The sequence below is a fragment of the Bufo bufo genome, chromosome 3, assembly GCF_905171765.1.
Source record: "Bufo bufo chromosome 3, aBufBuf1.1, whole genome shotgun sequence".
Classification (NCBI taxonomy): domain Eukaryota; kingdom Metazoa; phylum Chordata; class Amphibia; order Anura; family Bufonidae; genus Bufo; species Bufo bufo.
Genome location: NC_053391.1, coordinates 354328681 through 354352729, shown reverse-complemented (window position 1 = coordinate 354352729; position 24049 = coordinate 354328681). Strand labels below are relative to the sequence as shown.

The 24049-nt window shown below is 43.5% G+C and overlaps 1 protein-coding gene across 1 annotated transcript in view; it reads right to left on the bottom strand.

The window, feature by feature from the left end:
- The window catches only part of LOC120995351 (interferon lambda receptor 1-like), a 65372-nt gene that overhangs the window by 23518 nt on the left and 17805 nt on the right, over positions 1-24049 (bottom strand). The window contains exon 2 of the mRNA XM_040424498.1: positions 4451-4604. Coding sequence (XP_040280432.1) covers positions 4451-4604 — 154 coding nt within the window. The remainder of the gene's footprint in view (positions 1-4450; positions 4605-24049) is intronic.

The following is a 24049-nucleotide window of genomic DNA, read 5'->3' as shown; positions in this document are numbered from 1 at the left end:
TGCTGTAAATTTGTAATTAGTGAGTCTGATGATCTGAATTCTGAAGTTAAAAAGAGCTGCTAAGATGATAAGGAGGGCGCCCCTTGCTTCTCTTGGGGGCACCACTCTGCAGGCAGCTCTTTTTAACTTCAGATCAAGTATCTCGTATATCATAAGTTCTCACTTTCTTTCACTTACTTTTATTTAGAGCACACTAGTCACAGCAGGCACAGACTGGCAGGACTGGAGTGGAGACCAGTTGAGGAGGAGGCAGGAGCACCGAGCAGAGAGAAGAGGACCGGCCCCCTCCACCGCCTGAGTCCACCTCCCTCTGCTGCTTCTCCACCTGGTGGCTGGCTGGCTCAAGTCCCTCCTCCCTCCACTCAGGTATGCCCCCGGTCTGGCCCCCTCCACTGCCTACCTCTATCTGTGCTGCTCTGACTGCTCCTGACTCCTCCCCAGCCAGGCCCGAGCCGGCCTGGGCCACGGATGGACCGCCCACTAATTGTGCCCGCCCTCGGCCCTCCCCTAGCCTGCCCTGCAGCTCACAATGGTGCCGCAAGTCGCCGGCAGCAGGCCCCATTCCCCCACACACGCCCGCCGCGGCTTCAACTGAAGATCGGTAACTTAGGATTCCTGCGCTGCGGCGCTGGTGGCTGGCTCCGTCCCCAAGGTACGCCCCCGTCCCGGCCCCCTCCACCGCCTACCTCATCTGCTGCACGTGCGCCCTGCTCCAGTCCTGACTCCTTCTCCTCAGCCAGGCCCGAACCCCGTGTGTGTGTGTAAATAAATAAAAAAATCAACCATAGCAGTGGCGTAGGGCCCCATAGCCACTGCTATGGTTGCTATGGCGATCCCTACGCCACTGCCTCCCACAATTTCCTTCTCCACTGTCTAGATCAGGGTTTCTCAACTCCGGTCCTCGGTACCCACCTACCAGTCATGTTTTCAGGATTTCCTTAGTATTGAGCAGGTGATATAATTAGTGTCCATGCATCAGGACTTACCACAGGTGTTCATTCTGTGGGATATTCTCAAATCCTGACCGGTAGGTGGGTCCCGAGGACCAGAGTTGAGAAACCCTGCTATAGATGGAGATATCACTAGATATTTCTATGAATTTAGAAGTAGAGATGAATGAATGAGGTGTCTGAGGTGCCTTCACTATAAGAGCACTATGTTGGTACTGAGAGAATGAAGAGAACAGGGAACCTACTGACCATGCTAGTCAATCACTAAATGCAGAGGATACTACCTTCCCTGTGGAGCATTACAAGAAAATGGCTTCCTAGTCCCAAGCTTGCCAGCTGATATACTGCCTGCCCCCTGTCTCTCTGCAGTCACCGTCCCCTACGCCCATACTTCTTATGCCGTTTACTTCCCATTATGTCGAGCCTCGAGTCCCTGCCCCTCTCTAACTTAACCACACTGCTGTACAGGCTGTCTCCCCACTCCTCTTCAATCTAGCGCCACTATGTTGGAGGGAATTGGGGAGGAGCCTGTACAGCAGCATCACTAGGAAGTTAGAGAGGTGAGGAATATTGCTGAGTCAGGAGACAGAGTGACCTCCCGAGTCACTGACTCCTAGTGGCCTCTCCACCCCCTGACTTTGTGTCCTCCTGCCACTCTCTAACTGAGCAACGTTGCTATACAGGCCTCCTCCCCACAACAACATTTACAGTTGCAAGAAAAAGTATGTGAACCCTTTGGAATGATATGGATTTCTGCACAAATTGGTCATAAAATGTGATCTGATCTTCATCTAAGTCACAACAATAGACAATCACAGTCTGCTTAAACCAATAACACACAAAGAATTAAATGTTACCATGTTTTTATTGAACACACCATGTAAACATTCACAGTGTAGGTGGAAAAAGTATGTGAACCCTTGGATTTAATAACTGGTTGAACCTCCTTTGGCAGCAATAACTTCAACCAAACGTTTCCTGTAGTTGCATATCAGACATGCACAGCGGTCAGGAGTAATTCTTGACCATTCCTCTTTACAGAACTGTTTCAGTTCAGCAATATTCTTGGGATGTCTGGTGTGAATGGCTTACTTGAGGTCATAAAAGGGAGGGGAGAAGAGAGAGGCAGCGCCAAATGTGTAGTAAAGTATAAAACGATTACAGTAATGAAAAAAGTAATGCGCTTACCAGAGTCTGTTGTGAAGAGTCACAACGCCTTTGACGAGCCTTGCTGGAAAATGGACCAGCGGCCAAGGGTGCCTTGCACAGAAGCAGAGACGGCCGCCGTCCAGCGCCGCATGTGAACTGGTGCAAATGGCTCACCTGTTCACAGCCTCTCAGGAACTCCAACTGAGATGTGGTAGGAATTTATAGACCCTTTGCAGACTTCTGCTGATTAAAAAGCACCTGAGCCACATGGGGAGGAGTGCTGACTCAGGGGAGGGGGGAAAAGAAGTTTATAGCATAAATTGTATGAATATGTAGAGAGAATCTCTAAATCGCACATCCTCATACCTATGCTTCTGATATACAACTGTTTTCAATTATCAGCATTTCTTATGATAAAACATGGCTATACAGCGATGCTATCAATCAAGTCTGCAAAGGGTCTATAAATTCCTACCACATCTCAGTTGGAGTTCCTGAGAGGCTGTGAACAGGTGAGCCATTTGCACCAGTTCACATGCGGCGCTTGACGGCGGCCGTCTCTGCTTCTGTGCCGTGCTGGTAGAGTGATGGGACCCGGGGCCCATGTCGCCTCACTGTACAGTGGGGCTGCTGTGCGGCTGCTGGATCACGTTGCCTGCTGGAGCGATGTGGAGGCGTGGTGGTCGCCGCACGGCTCTGCGCCATGGTTAGAGTAGGTTCCCACTTAAACAAGAGGCAACCTTGTCGCGGTAAGTGGGCCTATGCGCTTTGATCAAACTGTATACTAATTGTCTCTTTATAGTGCACAGCAAATGATTGATAGCATCGCTGTATAGCCATGTTTTATCATAAGAAATGCTGATAATTGAAAACAGTTGTATATCAGAAGCATAGGTATGAGGATGTGCGATTTAGAGATTCTCTCTACATATCCATTACTTGAGGTCATGCCACAGCATCTCAATCAGGTTGAGGTCAGGACTCAGACTGGGCCACTCCAGAAGGCGTATTTTCTTCTGTTTAAGCCATTCTGTTGTGATTTACTTCTATGCTTTGGATCGTTGTCCTGTTGCAACACCCATCTTCTGTTGAGCTTCAGCTGGTGTACAGATGGCCTTAAGTTCTCCTGCAAAAGGTCTTGATAAACTTGGGAATTCATTTTTCCTTTGATAGCAATACGTCCAGGCCCTGACGCAGCAAAGCAGCCCCAAACCATGATGCCCCCACCACCATACTTCACAGTTGGGATGAGGTTTTGATGTTGGTGTGCTGTGCCTCTTTTTCTCCACACATAGTGTTGTGTGTTTCTTCCAAACAACTCAACTTTGGTTTCATCTGTCCACAGAATATTTTGCCAGTACTGCTGTGGAACATCCAGGTGCTCTTGCGCAAACTGTAAACGTGCAGCAATATTTTTTTTGGACAGCAGTGGCTTCCTCTGTGGTATCCTCCCATGAAATCCATTCTTATTTAGTGTTTTACGTATCGTAGATTCGGGATGTTACAAAAGTCTCTGGCATATGCTAAGTATTTAGCTGACACTCTAGGATTCTTCTTCACCTCATTGAGCAGTCTGCGCTGTGCTCTTGCAGTCATCTTTCCAGGACGGCTACTCCTAGGGAGAGTAGCAGCAGTGCTGAACTTTCTCCATTTATAGACAATTTGTCTTATCGTGGACTGATGAACAGCAAGGCTTTTGTACATACTTTTATAACCCTTTCCAGCTCTATGCAAGTCAACAATTCTTAATCGTAGGTCTTTTGAGAGCTATTTTGTGCGAGGTATCATTCACATCAGGCAATGCTTCTTGTGAAAAGCAAACCCAGAACTGGTGTGCGTTTTTTATAGGGCAGGGCAGCTGTAACCAACTCATCTCATTGATTGGACTCCAGTTGGCTGACACCTCACTCCAATTAGCTCTTGGAGATGTCATTAGTCTAGGGGTTCACATACTTTTTCCACCTACACTGTGAATGTTTACATGGTGTGTTCAATAGAAACATGGTAACATTTAATTATTTGTGTTATTAGTTTAAGCAGACTGCGATTGTCTATTGTTACTTAGACGAAGATCAGATCACATTTTATGACCAATTTGTGCAGAAATCCATATCATTCCAAATGGTTCACATACCTTTTCTTGCAACTGTATTTGGAGAGATGTGGGAGGAGGCCTGTACAGCAGAATCACTACATGGATTAAGTTGGAGAGGGGATCAATGATCAGGGGTTTCTGCCCTTAATCTATCATATGATCTGTCATTTGTATGGGTGTCAATTTCTGAAACATATTATTGTATACTGTGCAGATCAAAAGAGCAGTACGGTATTCAGTTGTAGTATAGCAGTACCTGTATATATCGTTGGTGTCACTGTCATAGGTGAAATTGGTGTACTGTACTTCATAGGTTACAAAAGAAGGATTTTCAGGAGCTGGAAGCCATGTGAGAAAGAGACTGTAGTTCCTGGACTCTATTTTCACATTTCTAGGTTCATCGAGTTGTCCTAAAGCCACAAAAATACATACGTTATAGTAAAAATTAACTAAATGCAGTTAACATTTAACAGGTTTTTTTAATATCCCTCTAAAATATGAATATTTTCCCAACATCTACAACAATTACTATTTATTTGACTCAAGCGAAGCAAATAAGACATGAGCTCCTGAATAGTGTGGAGCGAACCCGAACTTTACGATTTTTGGTACCCGGACTCGAACTTTGCCGGAAAAGTTCGGGTTCGAGGTTCGGACATTTAATAAAGCTTGTTGAAAGGCTGCAGAGCAGAAAATACAGACCAACTCCAGAGTTCCAGGATTAAAGCATCCCCTGAGAATCCATCTGTGAGATAAATCCAGAGTCCTAGGAGAAGCCTATTCCTCCTCAGCTAGTCTGTCCCCACACAGCCGAAGGTACCAGATAAGTGCAGAAGCTAATCCAGCCACAGTTACAGAGCTATCAAGCAGAAGTTTACTCTGCAAGCTCCACATTTAAAACAGAAGTACTCATTCCTGCCAAACATTGCCAAAACCTGCTGGGACCAAGAGACCAAAGCTGTATACTGTTTGGATGTAAGTTATTTCAAGTAAAGCAACGTTTGAACTTCATCTAAAGGTGTGGACATTATTTATTCTGCAAAGTTCCTCTATTATTCCTACTATCACTACACTCAAGCACACTGGAAGCACAAGGCGAAGGCGGAGGAGGAGGAGGAGGAGGAGGAAGAAGTCGCCAACGCAGCTGGGGCAACTCCAGTACTTCAGAAGGGAGGGTTAGCATGGCCGAAATGTGGAAAAGCTTTGTCAGCACGCCACAACAACCAGCACCACCAGGTGATATGGAACGTCTTAGCAGGAGGCAGCATTTCATCAACATGGTGGAGCAGTATGTGTGCACACGCTTACACGTACTGACTGATGGGTCTGCCCCATTCAACTTCTGGGTCTCCAAATTGGGCACATGGCCTGAGCTTGCCCTTTACGCCTTGGAGGTGCTGGCCTGCCCTGCGGCCAGTGTATTGTCCGAATGTATGTTAAGCACGGCAGGGGGCATCATCACAGATGTGGACAAGCTCACGTTCATTAAAATAAACCAGGCATGGATCCCACTGGACTTGTCTGTACCTTGTGCTGAATAGACCAGTATATCGGCCGCACCCAGCCATTGTTATACTCCAACACACTTTTCTGTTTTCTTTTTTATATTTCTCAATGTTTTGGGGTCTTCCCAAATTTATAGAAAAAAATATAAAAATAGGTGTTGGCTACCTCCTCCACCACCGCTTTCACCGCCTCCTCAACCTCCTACTCCACTTTGACCTCCGCCTCCTAGTTCAAGATCATTAATTTTTTACTTAAAATGTATTATTTTTTTAATTAATTTCCCTATCCACATTTGTTTGCAGGGCAATTGTCCTGCTCTTACCCCTATTTTTCTTCCTTTTGCAGCCCTCTAGCACTTTCTATGACTTTTAGAGCCATTTTAGTGCCCCAAAGTTCGGGTCCCCATTGACTTCAATGGGGTTTGGGTTCAGGGTCAAGTTTGGGTCCCCAAACCCGAACTTTGCTGAGAAGTTCGGCCAAATCCGGCAAACCCGAACTTCCAGGTGTTCGCTCAACCCTACTCCTTATTTTATTCTAAGCAAACTGGTCAGACTTTTACCCATCTGTTCTCATTGCCATTAGTGTTGATTCCGAATATTGTAATCGCAATATCTAGAATATAGTGCTATATCTTCGTAATCGCGAATATTCTCGAAGATAATATCTTCTTGCTTGTGGGCCAATGAGAAGGCTGCAATACCTTTGACTTTAGGAGTAATGTTGATCGCAAATTTTCAAATCGTGAATTTTCCGATTGGAAATGACTTGAGATCACGAATTCTCGAATATATGACTACTATTCACCCAAATATTTGCGAAATATCGCAAATTCGAATATTGCCCCTGCCGCTCATCACTGAATTAGGAACACACATGGGTGTTTCTGTTAGGGTTTCCATCACACTTCCTGGCACAATTAGCTCAGCATGCAGTGCCTACTGTCAAATCAAAGAAAACCCTCATAGAACCTCAGTGGACCCCATTATAAGTCATGATGCTTGTTGCTGGTTAAATCCATTCTATGATATATAGGACTACAGTTTTTTAGTTCACTACTGGTTTTGGCGTCCAAAACTCCTCCAGGAAACCTAACCATGTGGCCGTACTCTTAAGTCTCAAGGAAGTCACAGCTGTGAAAGACCAATCATAAAATATGGTCAAACATGCAATTTTAATTACAAAGTTGATTTCTTTAGCAATGTATATTAGGAGTATTTTGCAAAGTGCTCTAAACTCATTAATCCATATGCCCCATTTTAATAAATTTTGGTGCAATTTTCCCAATATTCAACAATTTTGCTAACTTAATTTATGTACCCTTTAACACTATTGTTAAACCTTTCCCATAACGTTTTCATATTGATGACCTATCCTCAGTCCGACCCCGGTACCTCCACTAATCCGTTGTTTAGGAAGCCATGGTGACCATCAGAAGTCAGTGCTGCGGCCTCGTCACAGCTTACTAAACATAGCGTCATTCTTTGGATGATGGCTGTACTTGTTATTGCATCCCAGCCCCATTTAGTTGACCCATGTGACCGATGAATGTGAATTCACATGGCCTAGAAGGAGGGCCACAGCTGATCACTGGGAATGCGGGAAATTGTACCCCGATCGATGTGATACTGATGACCTATCGTGAGGACAGGCAATCTATTGCAAAATCCATTTAATTTTCACCTGTGTACACTGACAACAATGGTACTACACTACTTGTAAAATGGTAGATCTATTCAAGTGTTAAGAAATATACACATGTTAGATAAGTATTTTAATTAGACAAGAAGGAAATAGCACTAACCTTAGTTTGATAGCATTATTAGGCATCGCTATTTTTACAGAGCAATTTAATGTCCATTATAATAATGGTGGCCTTTACAGTGCCCACGAAAACACTCTGCTATAGTTTATCTTATTGGTCTACTAGTCTATTAATTACTGATGCAGACATTACTGTGATGACGTGCTCTTTTGTAAAGACGGTGTTCGTAGTATTTAGTTAATGGTCACCATGACAATAGACCACATAATGTTACCGTACGCACACACCACACATGCCAATATGGGTGCTCCTAAGGTCATCATACCATTCGAAACCAACATGTAATTGTGCACGTGTTTTGTGTTGTAATGTCTATTCTACTGTTGCTAGGGTGTGGCACTTAAGTATAACTCACTGTACAACACAACTATGTGGGTGATGATAATAAAGAAGAAATAATATAACTTGTGTGTTTGGCCTCATACACACGACCGTTGTTTGGGTCCGCATCCGAGCCGCCGTTTTGGTGGCTCGGATGCGGACCCATTCACTTCAATGGGGCCGCAAAATATAAGGACAGCACTCCGTGGTGTGCTGTCCGCATCCGTGGCTCCGTTCCGCAGCCCTGCTAAAAAAATATAGCATGTCCTATTCTTGTCCGCGCTTTGCGGACAAGAATAGGCATTTATATTGACGGCCGCCCGTTCCGCAAATCGGTTTGCGGACCGTAAAAAATGGCACGGTCGTGTGCATGAGGCCTTTCTCAAACTATTTTTTCACATCAAGGACCCTTCTGGACCCGGGAGATTCATTATTATTCAATTCTAAGTATGCATGCTGTATGGAGCTACTGACAGTAGCTCCATTTCCCCTGAGGACTCCACAGTTGTGGCGAAACATGTAGGGGAGATGCAATTTAGTTTTTAATCATATGGCTGTGCTCTGTGGTAGCAGCTGTGTGCACTGCAGGCATACAGCATGCATACTTAGACGACAGGGAAACATACTCATGGGGGAAGGGCAGCGAGAATAGTAACAACTCTAGGATAGGATCGTGGTAACCAGCTAACAGCTCTACAAAGGAAATGGGGGTATTCAGCTGGGAACTCCACAAGCAAAGGGGTATCTAGCTAGAAATGTGAGAAATCCTGGAATACTCTACTGATCCCCTAACACTGAAAGATAACATATAGGGGAGAAACGGTTGCCACGGCAGTGAATCCAAACTAGGAAGCATTCACATTGTAGCCCAGGGGATATGCAGCAATATCCCTATGGTTATCCCCACATGAGTAAATATAGTACTCCAATTGGAGAGTGACAAGGATCTAGTGAGTCAGAGTCCAGCTGTATATAATTTAAAATATTGATCCTCTTTCCTTTTTGCCATTTTTTTTAAAAATAAAATGAAATAAATGTTACGTTTTAATATTGACCACAAACGGGAACTATCTAGCCTTTGGCTACTGAATTGAAAATGTTCTCAAACTATGTTTCGGGGAATTCAACAGTGTACATCGACCACAGAAGAGTAGTTTGGTGGTGGTACTATTTTCTTTCATGTCTATCCTTTAACCCCTTCCCGACCAGCACGGTGATAGTACAGCGCTGCGGGAATTGAATTCCCAACCAGCGCTGTAGTACTACGGCGTGCTGATCGGGCAGGTGCAGGAGCTGCGCCCGCTCGATCAGCTGCAGGGGACCGGCTGTTCCCGTTAGCCGGACCCCTGCTGTATGCGCCGGCATCGATGAAAACACTGATGCCGGCGCAATAACCCTCACTATGCAGCGGTCAGCGCTGACTGCGGCATGTGTGGGGAGAGGGAGCTCCCTCCATGTCCCCATCGGGTCCCCGTGCTGCTGTGACGGGGACCCGAAGGCTGGGACAGCAGCCCGATGCTAAATTTTTAACTATGTACATGCATTCACAAAAGAATTCAGATCTAGGTGCTGGTTTGTAGAATATTGCAGAACTGTAGAATATTTTTCGTAGGGCAACCCCGTTAAGGAAAAGGGGAACAGGTGGGGCAATATGTGAGAAAGATGTCATGGAGGTAATTTAAGAGGTGGAGGAGGACAAGGGATACAATTTATGAGGGAGAGGGGTAAATGTGTCGCCTAGACAGAGTGTGTTATAGGGGGCAATCTGAAAAATGGAGACGGTCATAGGGTAGACATTGGATGCAGCTCATGAGGCATAGAGGGCATAAGTGGAATGTTGGATCTCCATACAAACCAAATTTAATTTTGCATCATCTTTCTTCTCGTTTCCATGGTTACAATCACCCTGCAATCCAGCATCAGTGGTCATGCTTGCACACTATAGGAAAAAACACGGCCACCGCTGCTGGATTGAAGGGTGGTCGTAACCATGGAAACGAGAACTGTATAATGTGATGGAAAAATGAATCCATCCAGCAAAGGAGGCAATATGGATAATAACAATACATTAGTAAGTGCCTTTTTATTAACTTTCTGTACATGATAAATGCCACCAAAAATTTGCAAATTTATGCTCAAAGCCCCTTTTTCCTTAAGCAAGTCATTGCCCCTTTCTGTTAAGTCATGCCCCCTTGTCAGTCAGAAAAAGTGCCTAAAACACTTAATAAATGTGGTGTAAAGCAGACATTTTCTTTTTCATAATTGTGGTGCATTTTCATTACTAAATCTTCTCCAATGAGTCTAAAGTAATTGAGGCTACTGTTCTTATGACACAAGTGACCTGCTTGTGTTGTCAACGAGCCTAGAATCTCAGTAGCTGACTAGATGGCACACTATTCCACACATTCATGCTAATCAGTGTGCCCTGTAAATATGACTATCAGAAGTACAGGAGGCTATAGTAACCTTACTACATGATGTCATAATGACCATTGCTCTATAAAAACCAGGGATCAGGTGGCATCTGCTCAGGCAAGGATATAGAGGTGCAAAGAGCACAGGATCGAAGATACTTCACAATGAGGATATTTCCTGCTAAAAGCTTTCAATGTCTGAGATCAACAGTCGGAATTTGGAATATTGGTAACAGAAAGCTTCAAGTACTAAATATCATGAAAACATCCCAGTGTCTAAGGTAAAGTTGTCTGGGGCAAAAACGAAAGGGCCATCTGGAAAAGAGATTTTAAGGGGGCACCTGAGGCTGTGGCTTGTTCTTTGAGGTTATGGGGCCAATAACAAAACACAGAAATGTGGAGGAATATCTGCCGCCATTATACCACCAGTTATAAGCTTTTTACAGTATAGACGGAAATTTGTAATATGGTGAGTTATTACGGTATACATTATGGGGGGAATTTATTCAGACAAGGCATTTCATATACAAGTCTTAATAAGTTCATTGGAAGATAATAAATTTGGCGTATCTTCTTAAGAGGCACATCTGAGATTGCACATCCTTTGGCAATCTGCTATAATTTACATCAGTTTCTAGCATAAATTATAGTAAATCTGTTGGGCTGTGGGTGACCATGTTCCCCTGGTTAAAAATCCAAATCCAACCAAAAATTGCACTTAAACAGGATTTTGTGTCTTTTGTACACCCGAAAATTGCCACACAGAGCCCGATCTATGGACCAAAGGAGATGAACTGGGATGCAGATCTTGTGGAAGTTGTATACGTATGTAATCCTATAACTTCCTATTGAATAGAATGTCTGCAACAAGACCTGAAAAGCAGCTTGTGCATTACCAGTGGCCTCTAAAATGTGTATCATGCCTCTAAAAGTAGCTTGGTTAAAAAATGGCTTCCATTTGCATTGCATTTCAATGGCCTAGTCCTGCTCTTCTGGGGTTCGCCAATTGCTTATGTCATGTAAGGAACCTGATAACTCTCCTAATCCTGTGACATAGGGAGCAGTGTTTTCTTTTCAGCAGCAGAGATGACCACAGTTGCACTGTGAGCTGCAGAGTGGAGAAAAGGCCTGCAAGATACTAGATCATTGTTAGACTAACTGGGATCTTCTGGATGTTGTATATGTAACTATAACTTACTAATGAATAGCTGTCAATATGTAATCAGTTGTATTACCCATGAATGACTGGGCGATTTTTCCATTTTCGTTTTTTACTCCCTGCCTTCCCAAAGCCATAACATAGTCATACAGCAGTCGGGAATAGGTTAATATCTTTGATCTAGGATTCTAAGAATGATCACCTTTTCTGGTGTCAAGAAGAAATTTTTCCTTGTGGCACAAATTGGCTGTATGTACCCAGATTGTTTGCTTTCTTCTGGATCAAAAACGTAAGGACTCATGCAGTGGCTTGCCGTAAAAAAATTGTGCCCCCTCACGGTGATTATGCCCACACTGTACAACCCTCACAGTATTTATGCCCACACTGTGCAACCCTCACAGTATTTATGCCCTCATTGTACAACCTTCAAAGTAGTTATGCCCACATTGTGCCCCCTTAAAGTACTTATCCCTTCATTGTGCTCCCTTCACAGTAGTAAAGCTCTCTGTGCCTTCTTCACAGTAGTAAAGCTCTCTGTGCCTCCTTCGCAGTAGTAATGCCCTCTGTGCCTCCTTCGCAGTAGTAATGCCCATTGTCCCCCTTCATAGTAGTAAAGCCCTCTGTGCCCCCTCTGTGTTAATAAAACAAAAAATCTGTAACTACTCACCTTGTCCCGTTCCTGATGCTCAGATCCAGCTCTCCCCTGCAGACACAGATTGCTCTGCAGCACTGTGTGAGAAGTTTAGGCAGATTCCCGGGCTTCAGGCTCCTCCCACACAGGCCAGCAGCGTGATCTGTGGCTGCAGGCTGAATGGTGGAGCAGGGAGCAGAAGGCTTCCTGCTTCATCATTCAGTGCGCCGGCCTGAAGAAGAAAAGGATCTGAGAGGTCAGTGAGTGACAGGACTGCAGCTCCAGCAATGAGCACTTTGATCTGTATTGATGGAAGCACTCATTGCTTCTGGCACCTCCCCTGACCACGGGCACTCACCCTTGGTATGCCACTGGCCTCATGCACACAACCGCATGTATTTTGTGGTCTGCAAACTAAGGATACTGGCCACGTGCATCCCACACTTTCCTCTGTCCCTATTATAGAAATGCTTATTCTTGTCCACAAAACAGACAAGAATAGGACATGTTCTATAATTTGTGGAATGGATACATAGGGGCAGACAAAACACGGATGACATCTGTGTGCTGTCTGCATTTTTTGCACCCCCATAAAAATTAATGGGTCCATGTTCAAACCAAAAAATGGATTGGATGCAAACCAAAAATATAGTTGTGTGCGTGAGGCCTTAGGTGTATGCATTATATTTAAATAAATAATGAAAAAAAATTCTTGTCATTATATAGCCGTAAGATATTATGGTAGGTTATCATGGTAATATGCTTATAAATATCCACTATGGTTGTGTCCACGATGCATTGTATAATACATACAGTCATAAGAGAAATAAAGTACACACTCTTTGAATTCTATGGTTTTATCAGGGCATAATATAAAAAATATGTGATCCGGTGCTGTTGGATGCAGTTGTGATGCAGTTACCGCATCAACAAACATGCAATCACGACTGCCGAATTTAAATGGTTTAGATTTCTACTATGCAGAACACCAGGGTTTAATGAGGCCGCTAAATTGTCTAAATTAAAAATTTCATAGTGAATTCATGTTGACGCAGTAGCTGCATGTAATCAACTGCATGCAGATTTCAACAGCATCACAACTGCACTGTGTGACAGCACCCTAAGACTCTACAGGCCTCAGTTAGGCCAGAATTAGTTAGATGGACAAGACATTTTTGAAAAAGGATCCTTTATTTTAGGCATCAGTTATGATCAGTTTGCATCCGTTTGTCACTTCCGTCATAGATCTGATATTTTTTTAGGTAAGAGAAAAGTACTTTTTCTCCTGTCAAAAATAATGGATCTCTGACAGAAGTTCTGTTTTTCTGACGCTTTAGGGTACTTTCACACTAGCGTTATTCTTTTCCGGCATTGAGTTCCATCCTAGGGGCTCAATACCGGAAAAGAACTGATCCGTTTTATCCTAATGCATTCTGAATGGAGAAAAATCCGTTCAGTATGCATCAGGATGTCTTCAGTTAAGTCTGTTTGCCTTTTCAGGACGGAGATAATACTGCAGCATGCTGCGTCTTTATCTCCGTCCAAAATTCCGGAACACTTGCTGGAATGCCGGATCCATTGACATGCATTAATGCCAGCTGTAAAGGAGGGACCGGCACTCGCGCTTGATTTTTGATGCAGAATTAAATTTTAGTCACATATTAATTCATAGTGACGCGTTTCAGCACTCAAACGTGCTTTCATCAGACTGTGTACAAGGATCCTCATAACATGTCTTAAATGACAAACAAAATGCAAAGGAACTGACGTCATATCACTGGCTCCTCCCCCTGGAGAAATACAGTAGTGGATAGGGAAGCTCCGTGAGTCTCTATGCATTATAGTGGAAAAAGTCCCATGATTAGTTCCGCTGAAAAGGAAAAAAAAAAAATTTTTTTTATTATCAAATTAAACTGCTTATATTATATTCACGGTTCAAGCCTCTTGGCTCCATTGTTTGCAAACGATGGATCCAGTACCCTTCCTTTTTCAAAAGTAATTTATTTCGATCACCACCACGGCGGGGTAATGGAACACTTTCAATCACCTGTTGTATGCTTTTTCTCATGAAAATGATATGGTACGGGGAGCAATAAATTCCCCTTTCTGATGGTGGACTTGTGTGTGCTCAGCCTGTCTTTAATTCTCATAGAGGTTTCACCCACAAATAATAGTCCACATGGACATTTCAGGATATAAATAACAAATCTGCTATCACACGTGAATACACCTCTTATGGGAATTCTCTCTCCAGAATGTGGGTGAGAAAAATGAGTCCCCCTGATCACGCTTGAGCGGTTAACACCATTCAGGCACGGAAATGTGCCCTATCTGGGAGAGGATAACACACGCTGTCTCAATTCTTGTTTGTTACTGCCAATGTCGGCCCTGACTATCTTATCTTTAATATTGTCAACCCTTTTGAAACATAACATGGGAGGTCTCTGGAATTCCTCAGTCTGAGGATATGATTTTGAAATGGTATGCCAATGTCTGTTGACAATACCCCTTAATTGTTGGGTCAATGGGTGGTATTTAACCACCAATGGAATGCGTGATTGCTTCTCTGCCTTGATTTCTAGTGGAATATCTATTTTATTCCTTTGTTCCTGTAAAAGTTGCCTAGGGTAACCTCTGGCTGAGAATTTACTTGTCATTTCTCGTAATCTGGTTTCACGGACCTCCGGATTGCTAACAATTTTCCTAACCCGCTGATATTGGGAAATAGGGATAGATTTCTTTGTAGAAACCGGGTGACTGCTGGAAAATACAAGTAAACTGTTGCGGTCAGTCTCCTTTGTGAACAAATCAGTGTGTAATCCACCCTCCTTCCCTTTCAGAACCCATGTGTCAAGAAAGGAAATTTTATCCATGTCATAATGCATCGTGAACTGTAGCTCTGCCCAGATTGAGTTCAAGTGGGTAGCAAATTCCGCGAGGGATCGGATGTCGCCCCGCCATACGCAAAAGATATCGTCGATAAAACGACGCCAAAAAATACAATGCTGTATGTATAATGGGTCAGAATAAACAAAATGACTCTCAAAATGTGACATGTAGCTATTTGCGTACGGCGGTGCGACATTTGATCCCATCGCGGTCCCGCGGCGCTGTTGATAAAAGGAATCTTGGAATAAGAAATTATTTTGTTCAAGTACTATGCTCAAAAGTGATAGAAGCCAGCACATATAAAGTAAAGGGAAAAAAAATAATTCTAACAGTTCTGCAACAGCTGCAAGTCCCTTCTCGTGTGTTATGGAGGTATAGAGACTGCATACGTCAAATGTGACTAATATGCAGTCCCTATCTATTACCAAAGGATGAATCTCAGATAAAAAATGACCTGTGTCGCGTATGTACGATGGTGATGTCTGGGTCAAAGGAGTTAATACCTTTTTCTAAAAGGATTGCTGGGCGAGACAGGATGGAGTCAGTCGATGCCACAAAGGGGCGACCTGGAGGTGTGGTCATGGATTTATGCACTTTGGGTAAGGTGTAGAACACCGGGGTAATCAGGTATTTATTAATCAAGAAATCCCCTAGTTTGGCATCGAAGAAATCAATCCATCCTCCCTGGCTTTATCAGCAATATTCTGGATAATACCTTTAATGAGAAAAACCGGATCGGTTTCTATTTTCTGGTAGGTGTTGGTGTCCCTCAGTTGGCCCAGAATTTCTGTTATATAGTATTCCTTGTCTAAAACAACTAAGGCATCCCCTTTATCAGCAGGTTTAAAGATAAGGGAGTTATCATCCAACATAGTTTTAAGTGCAAATGTTTCCTCTCTGTTCAGATTGTGTCTAATGCCAGATCCGGCCCCGAGTGTTCCGGAAAAACGGATCCGGCATTGCGGTCTGCTCAAATAAAAAATAAAAATAAAATGCCGGATCCGTTTTTCCGGATGACACCAGAGAGACGGATCCGGAATTTCAATGCATTTGTCATACGGATCAGGATCCTGATCCATCTGACAAATGCCATCAGTTTGCATACGTTTTGACTGATCCGGCAGGGGGTTCCGGCAACGGAACTGCCTGCCGGAATCCTCTGCCGCAAGTGTGAAAGTACCCTTAGAAGAACGGAGGCTAAAAGGTGATGTAAACTTGTCCTTAGACTGTTGAAGTTTATAACCGTACAATTAGAAATAGAACAAGTGTAACTTGATTGGAAGGGTTGCCAGGAGAAAGACTCCTCTTTGTAAAAAGAGAATGGTAGCTCAGCTTGAGTTTGAACAAACCATAAGACTTTCAGAGAAATGTTTTTTCACTGACAAGATCAAATGGAGATGTTTGAATATAATACGCAGCACTACATTTGGCGAAAACTAAACACAGCATATCCGCACAAACACCAGCCGTCAAGAATGGTGTGCTTGTTTTGTAGACACAGGACCTGGACCCTTGCAGTCATTGAATCAAACATGTATATTCTTTATATACCAAAATATTTAAGAGTCATATGTGAGGCCATCTATCCAACAGCTGACGCTTGGCAAAAATTGGGTCATATAATTGGACAATGTTCCCAAGCACACCAGCAAATCTACAACATCTACAAAAATCAAGGTGTTGCAATGGTCCAAAGTCCAGACCTCAACTCAATTGAAATGCTGTGGAGGAATCTTAAGAGAGCTGTACATAAAGGAAAGCCCACAGGCCTGAATGAACTGAAGCAATGTTGTAAAGAACAGTGGGCCAAACTTCTCCAGAAGAATTTGAGAGACTGATAAAGTTATACAAGAAAATGACGACACGTTATTGCTGCTAAAGGTGGTTCTACAAGCTATTGATTCATGGGTTGTACTATGGTTTTTCTATTTTGGCTTCAATTTTGTGGAATAAATAATGAAACAGTGGCTGTTGTGTGTTGTTCATTGGCGGTATTTTCCTAATTTTAAGACCTTCTAAGGATCAGATGCTTTTTTTTTTTACCATGTCTAATATTTAAAACCATAGAATTGTACCTGCAGAAAATGTATACTTTTACATCATATGAGTTACGTAAATCCCCTTCTCGGTTTTTGACCGTACAAGGCGCCTTAGGGCTCTTTCACACGAGCGGATGCCGTGCGTGGAATCCGCTACGTGAAAGAGCCAAGCCGCGCTCTGGACAGCGGAGACACAGAGCATTAACATGATTGATAATGCTCTGTGTCTCTGCTGTCCAAAGCGCGGCTTGGCACTCTTTCACGCAGCGGATTACCCGCATGGCATCCGCTCGTGTGAAAGAGCCCTAAGGCTGCTGATCTTACTGTAATAGAAGGACAGTTAGACCCTACCTCTCATTCATCTGACAGCTGTCACCTGTGGAGGAACCCGAAGGTAAGGCTGCATTCACACGTCCGTGCTGTGTTGCGGACCCGCAAATTGCGGATCCGCAACACACCCGCCCGGCACCCCTATAGAAATGCCTATTCTTGTCCGCAGCTGCGGACAAGAATGGGACATGCTCTATCTTTTTGCGGAGCTGTGGACCCAAAGATCGGGGCCGCGCGCCGCAAATGCGGACAGCACACTGGCCGCATCCATTCCGTACCCATAGAGAATGAATGGGTCCGCACCCGTTCCGCAAAATTGCGGAACGGATGCGGACCCATTTTGCGGACGTGTGAATGGAGCCTAAGGGTGAGAACACACAATGTATTTTGTCCAAGCATTCTGTCGCAGATTCTGTGCTGAAGTTCTTTGGTGCCAATCATATGACTGAGGACTACTTATTGATTTTGAGATCTTTCTAAGACGGAACATGTCTGTTCTTCGTGTGAGTTCTGTGCAAAATTCTCTGGAAGCCATGGAGCTAAAACTGCAGTTGGGGGGAGTATATTACTACTGGGGCCAGTATAGGGGGGATTATTAGGCTACTTTCACACTAGCGTTCGGGGCTCCGCTTGTGAGCTCCGTTTGAAGGGGCTCACAAGCGGCCCCGAACGCATCCGTCCAGCCCTAATGCATTCTGAGTGGATGCGGATCCGCTCAGAATGCATCAGTCTGCCAGCGTTCAGCCTCCGCTCAGCAAGCGGACACCTGAATGCTGCTTGCAGCGTTCGGGTGTCCGCCTAGCCGTGCGGAGGCGAGCGGATCCGTCCACACTTACAATGTAAGTCAATAGGGACGGATCCGTTTGAAGATGACACTATATGGCTCAATCTTCAAACGGATCCGTCCCCCATTGACTTTCAATGTAAAGTCTGAACGGATCCGCTCAGGCTACTTTCCCACTTAGAAATTTTTCTAAGTTATAATGCAGACGGATCCGTTCTGAACGGATACAAACGTCTGCATTATAGGAGCGGATCCGTCTGAGCAGACATCAGACGGATCCGCTCTGAACGCTAGTGTGAAAGTAGCCTTACTATTACTGCATGGAATGACACAATATTTTTGTATGGTACTTGTATTTTCACAAGGACTATCTGTATGACACTACTATTTCTGGTACATTAATGCTACCATTGTATTGCTGCAAGCAGCCTATTGTGCCAGACTACTTAGACATGCTTGTGTATAGAGGCACTCAGCCAGAGTAGAATGTGAAGGAAAAAAGCCCTGGACACATTCCTTCGAGCAAGTCAAATATAGTAACTATGCCGGTGAAAACCAGCTCTTCCAGAAATTGACACCAATCACACAACAATATCATCAAGTGGCGATCACACAGTTCCACGTCAACATCTCCTAAATATAGATAGACACTCAGGCTATTAGTGTTTTTGTTAGTAATAGTACAGCTTTAATTTTTTTTCAGGAATGTCCATGCAGAGTTCGGACCGCCTAGGTCCGTGATGGCGAACCTATGGCATGCGTGCCAGAGAGGGCACGCAGAGCCTTCTCTGTCGGCACGCGTGCCCTAGCCCATATGTATAAAGAGGAGGATCGCTGTCCCGGACTCCAGCGGACTTGCATCATGTGCGCCGAACACAGAGGGGAGGGACTGGCATCAGCGCTGCGAACACAGAGGGGAGGGACTGGCATCAGCGCTGCGAACACAGAGGGGAGGGACTGGCATCAGCGCTGCGAACACAGAGGGGAGGGACTGGCATCAGGAAAAGCCTGCCGGAGAAGGCTGCCGCTAGTGTGACAGTAGCCTAAGTTGGGAAGTGTTCAAGTTACCATTATTTTTCCATTCTGAATAAAGAAAAAAAATAAAAATCCTGTAAAAAAAAAAATCCTGTGCATCAGTTGCACATTTAGCATTTATTTGATCCATTTCTGAATGATCCTTTAGGCCTCATGCACACGACAGTGAATAATGGCCGTGTGACTGCCGTCTAAGTAACGTCCGTCACACAGCCATTTTTAGCACCAATGAAAGTCTATGGGGCTATTCACATGGTCGTTCTTTTAACAGCCAGTGAATAGCATCTGTCCAAAAATAGGACATGTCCTATTTTTGTCCGTTTACACAGCCATGCGGACCCCACTGAAATCAATAAGACCGTTTTTAACAGTCAATTGACGAGTACACTTTCATTAGGGGTTTAAAAAAGTGTCCCCCATGGTTTAAATAATGCCCCCATGGTGACCCGCAGCAAAAAAAAAAAAAAAAAATCACCTCATCCACTTTGCTCGCGGTGCGGCAGTCTCTTCTCTCTTCATTGAGCAGGACCTGCCGAATTACCTGCGATGTGTGTGGTGACGTAACCACGTGGGAGCGCGCAGTGACGTCATCATCGCAGGTCCTGTTCAGAGAAGATAGAAGAGACTGCTGCAGAGCGAGCAAGTGGATAAGGTGTGGGTTTTTTTTCGTGTAAAATCAAGAAAACAGAAAACGGTGGACCATTATGGGGGCATTATTTAAAGCATGGAGGAAATTAAGATGGGGCATTTAAAAAAATTATTCATACCCTACCGGGGGCCATTATTTAAGATGTGGACCTACATTGGGGGCATTATTAAAGCTGAGGGTGCTAACAAAAAAAAAACAAAACACGCGCACACACACTATAGGGGACATTATTAAAGCTGGGGACAGTAAAAAAAAATTCTACACTATGGGGGCCATTATTAAAGCTGGGGTCCTACATTTGTATCATTGAAAGGTCTGTTATTGTATTTTTCTTTTAAAGCAAAAGATGTGAATGCATGAGTTTTTCTAAAATAAAACCTCAACATTAAGGTTAAATTGCCATTGGCACTTTGCGATTAAGTAAGTGGGTTTTGGGTTGCGAGTTGGGCACTCGGTCTTTAAAAGGTTCACCATCACTGGCCTAGGTGGACCTGAAGTGGCTGAAAACTCTTGTGCATTAGGCCAGACACAGACGAGCAAGTTCAATGTGAGACATCCTTTGATGGGATTGCACAGCATTGTAATGATTTATAATGCTATGTGTCCCTGCAAGACCTGGAATCTACTGGAGTACACTGACATAAAGCTGGCAGTGTAATTCAGTAGATTCTAGGACTCACATGGGCAAACCATCTTATAAATCATTATATTGCTGTGTGATCCTATCAGAGGAGCAGAGTTCAGAATGGGAACTCACACTGCCACACGCAGCAAGTTTCTCGCATTGAACTTGTTCACCTGTGTCTGACTACAGGGTACACTTCAACAAGGTGTTATAACTTATGTGAATGGCCAGAGATCCAAATGGGATTTACAGAAATCTATGCACAAGCTGTAGAAACAACTCCATTCAGATGTATGGAACTAAAATATTCAAATCTTCCACAAATAAAGCAGGTAAAATCATATTGGAGTGATAATAATTGTTTTGCAACTTATTTGTATATTGAAATGCTTTACAAACGTCCGTAAAGTTTGTACATAGCCACATTTATAAAAATTGCAAGGTGTTTTAAAACACGATATCTCAGGGTATGTTCAGGCATGCCATTTTGGAGATGTTATTTTCTTTTTTTTATGCTGCTTTTTTTCTTTAAAAAACAGGAAAATGTGCAAAATTCTGAACATACATTTACAAATGCACTAGGAAATTCGGCTTCGCAGCTAATCAAATTTTCCCTGAAATTTGGATCGAAGTCCACTGCGGATACTTCGATTTGCTCAACACTGGTAACTGGCATAAAGTAGAGATGCCTAAAAGAACCCCTTCCCCAACACACACACCAGCAAACTTGGTTAAATGTAAAATGATAATTTTATATAACTGTCAAAAATAATTGTACCGTTTTATATTTTAAATTTGTCCCCAAATATGGTGCATATTTGCAGAGACAACCCATTTAAATTAAATAGGTTGTGCAGGGGTTCTATATTGATGACCTATTCTCAGGATGCCTAGCACCTCTGCCAATCAGCAGTTTGAAGAGGAGGCAGCACCCCCTGCGAGACACTGCCCGTTGTCTCCCTTACAGTGGTGACCTAGTGTAATTACAAGCACTTGCTCCATTCAAGTGAACGAAAGTGAGCGAGTACTTGTGATTAGACTGCACTTCCACAATGACGGGCAGTATAATGAAGAGGAATCAGCGCTCGGATGGAGTTCCTCCTCCTCTTCAAACAGCTGATCAGCGGGGTTGCCGGGTGTTGCACCCCTACCGATCTGATATTGATTACCTATCCTGAGAATAGGTGATCAGTAGAGATGTGTGAAGTTTTGAAAAATTTGATTCAGCAACTTTGCTAAACAAGAAATTTGATTTGTTACGAATTAATTTGCCATGAATTGCTATAAATCAGGTATACCTAGGCCAATCTGCCTAAAAGTAACAGTGGCCTGTAATACTGATGTACAGTAACTCTACAGCTTACAGAACGCATTAACTATGAATATTGGTGCACTACACAATTATGTACACAGCAATAAAGTAGACCTGCATGTAATACTGACGGCACAGTAACGCTCCAGCTAACAGAATGGATTAGCTATGACTCTTGTTATGTACACGGCGATAATCAGAGTCTGAAGTGCAGCAGTCTCCTATGCTCCCCCTGCAGTCTCCCTGTACTCTCCCTCTCCAGTATTGTCCTACACTCTATGTTAACAGTTTGCAGCAAAACTGTCCCTAGTGTATGAGCATCTTGTTACATCTCTCTCTATGATCAGCTCACAGGAAAATGGTGGCGAACGCATGGGATCAGGGTTTTTTAGGGCTCTGCCTAGCTGTGTCATCACAGTGGATGGCTACCTGCGGATTGGCTGGCTGCACGGCATTATGGGTGATCTCGTGTTCCTGGGCTTGTCTCCTCTACACTTACTTTCACTTTCTAACACGTGCAGCCTTTAGGAAAACTGATTAGTTGCCACAAAATGCGAGGACATTCGGATTAGTTTAGAATCAAAGTTTTCCTAAACTTCGGACCGAATTCCACTTCAGATGCTTCACTTCAATCAACACTAATGCTCAGTATAAAGCTCCTGCACAGCCCCTTTAAGAAACATCATATACTGTATTAGATGCCCTGATAAGACTGCTCCAGTTGGGGCAGATGTGCTGTACGGATTTCGCACCACAAATCCGCAGCATTTTACAGTATAAGTGGATGGGGTTTTTAAAAACCCCGTCACATGTACTGTATTTTCTGCACAATGAAATCCACAGCAAATCTGTAGTAAAATCTGCTACAAAATCCACATTCACGTCAAATCTGAAGCTGAAATTACCTGCTTTGTCTGGACCTGGCCTAAGCTAGATGGAGCCAATTTATTAAGACTGGCATTTCATAGGTCAGTCTTAGTAAAAATTCTGGGTGAGTAGGCTGCACCAAATTTATTAATTAATTGTTCATAAATTTACTGCATCTTGGACTGTCCGTGCACCAAAAAAAATAAAATCTCGGTCAGCTATTAGTTTCCTGGTGTAATGTGCGCCAGTTTTATGGCGTACATGTTATTAAATGAGTTTGGCCGTAAAAGTCTACCTGTGGCCTGCCTCCTCCTGACCATGCCCCGGCCCTTTTGGGAAAAGTGGCAAGGGTACTAGAAAAAGCTAAAAGGTCACAAATTCTGTTGTAAAAACTTGTGACAAAATTGACAATTCTTCAACACCGGAAAACTGATGTACAGTAGATAGAGGGCTGTAATAGGTAATCCCCGCTGTGTTCCTCAGCTATATGATGCCGTTCTACTGAAAACTTTTAAATAATCTCTACTGGCCAATAGGAGTAAATATATAACGTGAAGAAACTAATAACAAGTACATAGTATAGATGACATGAGATTACCGAGTGACGCACTGGTACAGGAGCAGGAGGAGATAAGGACCTCCAAACAAGGACTTACATTCTTCATGGAAAATTGATGGATTTCCTTGAGAGTGTAAAATGATTTATTATATCTAGTGCAAATGAAACAATGGCTGTGGCACATGAAAACTATTAGATTAGAAGAGCACCAAGAACATGTAATTAAAGAAGAATAATCGAAAATTGCTAGTAGAACCATTAAAACATAAGCATTTATTAGTATCCTTAAAACGACCTATGGTTGTCAAATGTAACTAAATAATAAACAAAAACACCCTTATTCAAAATAGTCAAGGGCCCAGAGGTAGGTATATGCGAGGATACAACCATGTGAGAAAAAAACCTTTCCCTATAATGATCCTGGTTGATCCTCAGCCTGGAGGCATCACCTAGTGGTGGTGATCTTCCGTCCTCGTACCTGTCCTAGATTGCCCTAAATGCGCCTTAGCAAACCAATCCAGTACCCTATCAACCCGACGCGTTTCCCCCAGTATTTGGGTTCATCAGGGGGTACACATAGAGGGTGGTTAAAATACCCCCCCCCCCTCCCCTTCACCTACAAAAAAGGAGAAGAGGAAAAGTGAAGCCAAAAGGTGGGGCTGGTTGATACCACGATACCTGAAGTGGATATGTGATCCAATATAAAGATGGCTGGGTTCCTCAATTTCATATGCTCTGTCAAGTGTCCAGCCCCACCAAAGGAACCAAGATAAAGCGGACCTGTTTTGAATAAGGGTGTTTTTGTTTATTATTTAGTTACATTTGACCATGGTCTAGGTTCCATTAAAAAGGTATTCCAGGGTTTTATTAGTGATGGCCTGGCCATGAATATCTGATCGGCAGGTGTCCAACA